A 7,255-nucleotide genomic window follows, 5' to 3' on the forward strand; every position below is an offset into this window, starting at 1 on the left:
GGAATACTTTTTTAACGGAGATGTTTTTATTTATTTCTCTTGTGCAAAAAAACACCTTTTTTCTTTCAGCAGAGTTGGTAAATGTTATGATTTTTAAATCTTTTCCATTATGGCATAAAGCACTCTTAAAAAGTCTTTAAAACTGAAGTTCTGAAAATACATACTTTGGATCAATGAACACACTTCAGTCCAATGTTGATATTGCAAATTCTCCATTACATCAACTATTAAAACAAAAGGTGCTTGAATAAAAAAAATTAGGATGGATCTTGATCTTGATCATATTCCAGAAAGGCCAAAGTTTTTTAAAGTTCTGAGACTGCATAGCTCTACCAAGTGCATTCTACATTGCTCTGTAGATGGACAATTTTCTACACAGGATGTAGAAATGAGGACCATTATGATAAATATGACAAGTCCCATAAAGTGTAAAAGAATAGAGCAAAAGTGAAAATCTCTTGACAGTCCCATCCCAGATTTTCACAATCAGTAGATTTAGGAACTTCCTGAGTCACAAGTTGCATCAAATGCATTGAAAACCCATATATTTAGTGGTTTAAGTGCATCAGAGTTGAGTTCCTTTATGAGTCTTAAATGAACTGCTTCTGGTCATGTTAATTTTTGTGGTTCATATTTATCAATTTGTTCTGAAAACTCTTTTGCTGATTCTTACATTTGAGATGATTTTTAAAACCCAGTTCCTATAAAGAATGTCTCCAGTGTGGGGAATCCCTCTGACTACCTGTGGTTTAAAAGCAGTGCAAAATTTCTGCAGTCACTTTGTCTTCTGGAGTCCTCCTCTACACCTTGATATTCTTTTCATCCAGCCCACATCCTGGCAGGCTTTCTGCCTCTAATATGTTTTTATGTCCTAGAAATCTGTTCCTCACAGTCTCTCTGGCAGGACTTACTGGTATTTTACATTCAACTTGCACGTCTTTATGCTCTGTTTTGTTTTTAGTTTCCTCACTTGTTATGATTTCCACTTTTAAACAGTATCTCATGTATTTGTAATAGCCTCTTTTATCAACTGCTCCTGGGGTCCTTTCTAAGTGACTTTTTTCTAGTGCAGTAAATGTGTCTATATGTGGTATTATGTGCTCTTAGACAGCCTCCAACTGTCCTGCAAGCATTTTATATCTGTAGCTGATCTTAAATTGTATTAATTAGCTTAACAGTTTTGAATGTACTTTTTATTTTCACAGTTAAATGCTACCGTGGTGAAGTGTTTGTCTTTTAAAGACAAATGCAACATTGTCCTGCACAATAGACTAAAAAAAGCTTTCCTCTCACCAATGTCAGCAAGAAACAACATCCTGTGAACTGCTCTCAGGATGGTAAGAGTTCTTTTTGATATCTTCTCTCTTCCTCTTGAGATCTCTCTCTCTCTAACAGAAAATGGTGGGCCCATTAGCTCTTTGCATCACTTTCACTGTTACATTTTCTCAACAAAGTTGTACGCTTTTACAGATCAAAGTTTCTGTGTTTTGTCTGTCTTAGCTGTTTTATGCCTCATTCATCCAAAAGCTATATATGAATTTGCAGCTTGATCCTAGAAGACACTGTGCATCCTCCTATGCAGAGACAGCATATCAAGGGACTCGATTTTTAGCTACTTCATTTTGAGAATTTGTGAAGTACTGGAAGATATCAAAAAGGAATGTTCTGTATAGGGGTGGTTTTTTTGTACTCATAGCATGTTTGAACAATTTTTTTTTAACTTTGAATATGTCAACAAAAAGCGGTAAGAGAAGTCAGGAATAGGAAGTTATTTGAGAAAAAGGTTGAGGATGTTTTTTGTCTAATCATTAACTTACCAGGCCACCAAAAGCTGAGAGCCAGGGAGCTGACAAGTTTTATTGTCTGGATTCACAATCATGGGGTTCAGAATGAGCTGAGCATTCACTGTCACAACAGGTCTGGCTCTGAGGGACAGAAATTAGGTTTACTGCACAGAGAAGGAACACATCAGTACCTAAGCTGCAGCAGAGAAAGCAACTAAGATGGCCACAAAGAAGCTAGGAATGTAGGGCTACCTGGGATAAAACACTTTTATAATGCTGCTCCTACCCAAAATAACTTTGTTTTTTTTGTCAGAAACTGTGATACCTCCTACTATGACATTTTGAAAGTTGTTCACAAAAATATTACAGGTTAACAGCATCAATGAAACAGTATTCTATAGTTAACAATAGGTGTGTACTGGGATTGAGGCACATCAAACACATTTAATCACATTGATTTTTCACAAAGGGACAGAGTCAGCCTTTTGGGATTTTCAGCAGTCCTTTTGCCACTATTTTATGCTGTCAGATTTGTTTAGAATATCTCCATTAACAGTGACTTATTCAGACTTGCTATCTCTGTTTTAGATTCCTAAAAAAATGAACATAATTTGATTAAAGTAGAAGTTGATCTAGAATATCTTGAGCCAATAATAAAGTAAACTTTGTCTGACATGTCTTGGGACAACTAACTTTGGAAACCAGGAATAATTATCACAAAATTCTGCTGAGTATGTGGTATCACTTGTGGTGATAGGAACCATCCCTCTGAATAAAAATCTGTTATTAAGTAATGAGATAAACTATAACTGAGAGCAATTTCGAACACAAATGAAAACAAGAAAGGGTCTAAATTCTGTTTTTTTAAGACAGCAGAACTATTTTACAATAACTTACATAATTCTGGCAAAAACAGATTATTACAAAGTTGCTTTCCTTATAATTTAATCCACAGATGAGCTTCTATGATACTGCTTTATATATAATGTCTTCATCAAGACATTAAAAAATAAAATTACTTTCTTAACTGCTGTGCAAAAGGAAAAACCTTTTTTCTATCAAATTTCAGTTAGCAAAATTCTGTTTCTCCAATATGACAAGTTGCCTATTTGATGCACTGGCCAGGAAATGGAAAGATTGAGGGTGTATTGCTATTCACTTTCTTAAATTAAATAGAACACATTTTTTATTGTTATCTAAAATATACACTGGATCTAATTCTCCAGTGTTTCACATCCTCTGCAGTCATTTGGGCCACTGCGGAGTGATGCCTTGCAAAGTACTTGCATGATTCTCAAAGAGGGTAGTAGGAAAATCAAGTCTACTCACTGCACCTACAGTCAGGTAAAATGAGCTAATGTTCCTGTTTTACAAAATTCTTATGCTTTGACAAACATTCAGTTGGGAAGCAGAACATGCCTCCTCTCAGTCAGATAATGTTGGGAGTACAGACAATAAGATGACAGACAGGAATCAAGAAATATGACCACACTGTTGCAGCAGTGGATGGTGACTATTTAAACACAAAGAACTGTCAGCATGGCTGGACTAAGAAGGCAGCAGTAGATTTCTGTTTATGTATTTGGTAGTTTTAATTTATACATCTAATCAAACTGCATTTAGTGAAAATCTGTGGTCAGCAACAAACAACCATTTTATGATTTGTAAAATGGGATCTTGTACACTTTTTCTAAACTGAAGCTAAGAGCAGCAGTCTTTATTTTCAATAAATAGTTCAAGTCTTAATGTGCATGACCTCTGAAGAATCTTGAAAACTGCTTACTATTACCATTTCCCCAGAAAATAAATTAATTTTCAATGTTATGCTTTTTAAATTTCTCTCTGATGAGCTGTAGCAAGAACTTTTTGAATGTATAGGAACTTGTGTGACATTGCTTTAAAGCTAGAAAAGATACCATTTTCTCTTCTTGTCTTATTTCAAATTAACTGAGGTGTCAAACATTCCAGAAGAAGCTTCTTGAGCTAAGACTAAGCATGGAAAGTTTCATTGAAAACGACAAGTTTTGAGCATGGGAAAAAAGCATTTGTTTCTCACAAGATGCTTAATTTATCATCTGTAATGAGCATCCTTTACACACTGCATCAGGGAAACACAGGAATCTGACATTTGTTTATTTGCAAATCTCCCACAAGAGCTGTAAAACAAAAAAATCCATTGTATTTACCACATACCTGTAAACAACTGCTTTTCCAGCTCCAAATGCACCTACAATTAAATCTGGAAAAACAAAACAGCTTCAGAAGAACTATATAGAATCTTCTAATACATTTTTTTCCCCAGCCTAAATTAGATTATTTATTCAAAAAACGCAGTAACATAAAACAAATGTGATCATTCCTATCTAAGTATTTTTTTCAATGATATACCTGAAAAAAAACATTTCACATTGTCAGAGATGGGCTCATAAATGTCTTGGTTGTATCTAATGAGTGCCAATCTATTTAACACAAGGTTAATGACCCATGCCACAGTCTCACTTCTCTACAACATCCATTAAAGGGGGAAAAGGATTGTCCATTACACAGAGAGATGCAAACCACTTTGTCATTGCTGTCGTACAGGTCACTTTGGAAACTTACAGTGTTCCTTCCTGACAATCATTCCCATCCTGCTTTGTCTTTTAAATAATTTGTTCATTAATTTAAGCATTGCATGTCCGTGTATATAAATACAACGCACAGGTGAGAAGATGGCTGATTTCATAGTTTTTAATGTTTTCAGCACTGTAGCAGCATGTGCTAAGGCTCACAACAGTTACCTCTCTGAGGCCCTCTTTTTCCCAGTCAGTCACCATTTGGACCAGATGGAGTCAACACCACAAGTGCTACTCTGGGCCCTGGGCACATCTCTGTCACTGTACACCGGCCTGGGTGGGGAATCTTACAGGCCCAAATATTTTCTCTTTTTGCCTGGAGTCCCCACACAGGGCTCTCTGGAAAGATCCAGAATGGCTTGCTGGACCACTCAGGCCTGCTGGAGAAAAGCTGTGGCCAAGCAGTGAGGAAAAAGGATCAGCTTTCCTGCTGCCTCTACCTGGTGCACAGTTCAAGAAAAGGGAGGAGCTTTGTTTCATTTTCAAACGCCCTAGTGTCCATCTGGGCATGCCTTTCACTCCACTGTTACCATATGGTTTGATTTACACGTGTCCAATTCAGTAGACCAAGTCTCACAACAGACCTTGCAGTGGTACAGACTGGCAACCTAAACTGATCTAAATGAGTTAATTAAACCAGTTCTCAGAGTTGTAAACAAACCTTTAACTGCTGCTCCCATAGTCTGAGCACAGGTTTGCTTAAGAAGCCCTAAAGTCATAGAATCATAGAACCACAGAATGGTCTGGGTTGGAAGGGACCTTAAAAGATCATCTAGTTCCAATCCCCCTTTCCATGGCAGGGACACCTTCCACTAGACCAGGTTGCTAAAAGCCTCATCCAACCTGGCCTTGAATACTTCCAGGGAGGGGGCATCAACAGCTTCTCTGGGCAACCTGTTCCAGTGTCTCACCACCCTCACAGTAAAGAATTTCTTCCTAATATGTAATCTAAATCTACCCTCTTCCAGTTTAAAGCCATTACCCCTTGTTCTATCACTATCTGTCCTTGTAAAGTCCCACCCCAGCTTTCTTGTAGCCCCTTCAGATACTAGAATGCCGCTATAAGGTCTCGCCAGAGCCTTCTCTTCTCCAGGCTGAACAGCCCCAACTCTCTCAGCCCGTCCTCAGGAGCTCCAGAGAGGAAAGGTGCTCCAGCCTATTATCATCCTCATGGCCATCCTCTGGACTTGCTCCAGTAGGTCCATGTAAGTCATTGAGCATGATGCAAACACAAAGCTTTGATGCTAATTAGCTGGGTAGGTTTGGGCCAGGTCTGTCAGCATGTTTTCCAGTGCTCTGTCTGCCTCTCAGATAGTCAGGATTTCACAAGTTTAAACAAGTACTCCACATGGGCAACAGCCTGCCCTATTCAATTCCATTGAGTAATATCCTAATAGGAGCAGGCATGGACAGCTTATGGGTTTGGTCCTCTTTTTGTAAAACATTTACATTTTTCTACTTCCATTGGCCTTAGAGAAATATGCTTCAGGGTCAGGAACACTTGACATAGCAGAAGAAAATGAGTGTTGTTTCTGTCTCCTTTTTGGGACATTTATGAGTCCTTTTCATTAACAGTTTTTATAGACAACTTGCACACAGTACCAAAACCTAAAGATATTTTCCTCTTAAATAAACAACAGATTGAGACAAAGTAATCATCATAAAGGCTACACAACGCACATGGCAGAACTCTCCCTGGTAGCTCCCTGATAGCAGCACCCATAGTAACCAGAAAAGATTTAATACTTTATTGGCTTTTGTGCTTGTAGTTTTTTGTGGTTTTGTTTTTATTTTAAAAAGGAAAAAGAAACATTATGTTATGAACAGAAAGTGAAAGACAAAAAAGGAAGAGGTTTCCATTCTGTTGTTCCCAGATGGACGTCCTTTATGAATTTTGCCACAGATTTAGGATATGTACTGTTTCATACTAGACTTGATAACTCAAAAGGTTTTAGTACAGGGCTATGTTATGGTAGAGATGAAACAGGCAGATATCCAAGACTTATCTAGATCCTGGTCTTGTGATGATTGGAAGCTCTTACTTTTTCCCTGACATGTCTTTTATTCTCTGGTCTAAGCCATGTTTATTCTTGACCTAAAGAGCTTGAATGAGTGAAACTACTCAGTAGGAAAAGTGAACTTAAGAATGAATATGCAAACAATAAAACATACTTATACCCAGTAGTGACATCTATGATGTAATATAATGACCAAGTCATTATATATTCAAGCAGAGTATTCACTGGAAGTTCCATTAGGGATTTTGCTTTGCTTCTACTTGTTCTTTTACAAAGCAGTAGTTTATTCTTCTTTCTTTCTTTCACTGCCTTGTGGGGTGGAACTCCTATATCCATAATTGAAAAAAAATATTTTTGACATATATACAAATCCATGAGATCTGTATACACATCAAATCAGAGCACTTTAATAAGCAGAAGTTTTGAATTTGTTGTGTGTTCTGCAGAAGAAAAGTTACTCATCATTTCTGTGAAAAAATGCATGAGATGCCTACATTATCTGAAGTTTGGCAACTTTCCCCTCCTAAAAATAGACAGAAGTTGTCTTTATGCACTGCTTGTTAATGCTACGTGTGCGATGTCACTGATGCAAAGGTCACTAGCTGAAAAATTAGGGTTTAGCAAGTAATTTGAAATTACATAGAAAAAAAAAGCCAGCTTAACTAGTCATAAACCTTGCAAACAGAGCCTGAAGAAAAGCATATGAAAATCTTTCTATTGCATTTGTGAGAGGCTTTTTTCAAGCCCAGATTAAAACACGTATAAATAAAGAGAGAAAGAAAGAGAGAGAAGTATGAGAATCACAAAATCACCTTCACTCCTTCTTTCCTCATATTTA

At 37.2% G+C, this 7,255-nt stretch overlaps 1 protein-coding gene across 1 annotated transcript in view; it reads right to left on the reverse strand.

The window, feature by feature from the left end:
• Positions 1 to 7,255, reverse strand: part of ITGA8 (integrin subunit alpha 8) — a 92,641-nt gene that overhangs the window by 66,385 nt on the left and 19,001 nt on the right. The window contains exons 6-7 of the mRNA XM_010164829.2: positions 3,978 to 4,023; positions 1,818 to 1,925 (exon numbers count right to left, since the gene is read on the reverse strand). Of these exons, the coding sequence (XP_010163131.2) occupies positions 1,818 to 1,925; positions 3,978 to 4,023 (154 nt within the window). The remainder of the gene's footprint in view (positions 1 to 1,817; positions 1,926 to 3,977; positions 4,024 to 7,255) is intronic.

This window comes from Antrostomus carolinensis, unplaced genomic scaffold (genome assembly GCF_000700745.2).
Source record: "Antrostomus carolinensis isolate BGI_N321 unplaced genomic scaffold, ASM70074v2 scaffold693, whole genome shotgun sequence".
Taxonomy (NCBI): domain Eukaryota; kingdom Metazoa; phylum Chordata; class Aves; order Caprimulgiformes; family Caprimulgidae; genus Antrostomus; species Antrostomus carolinensis.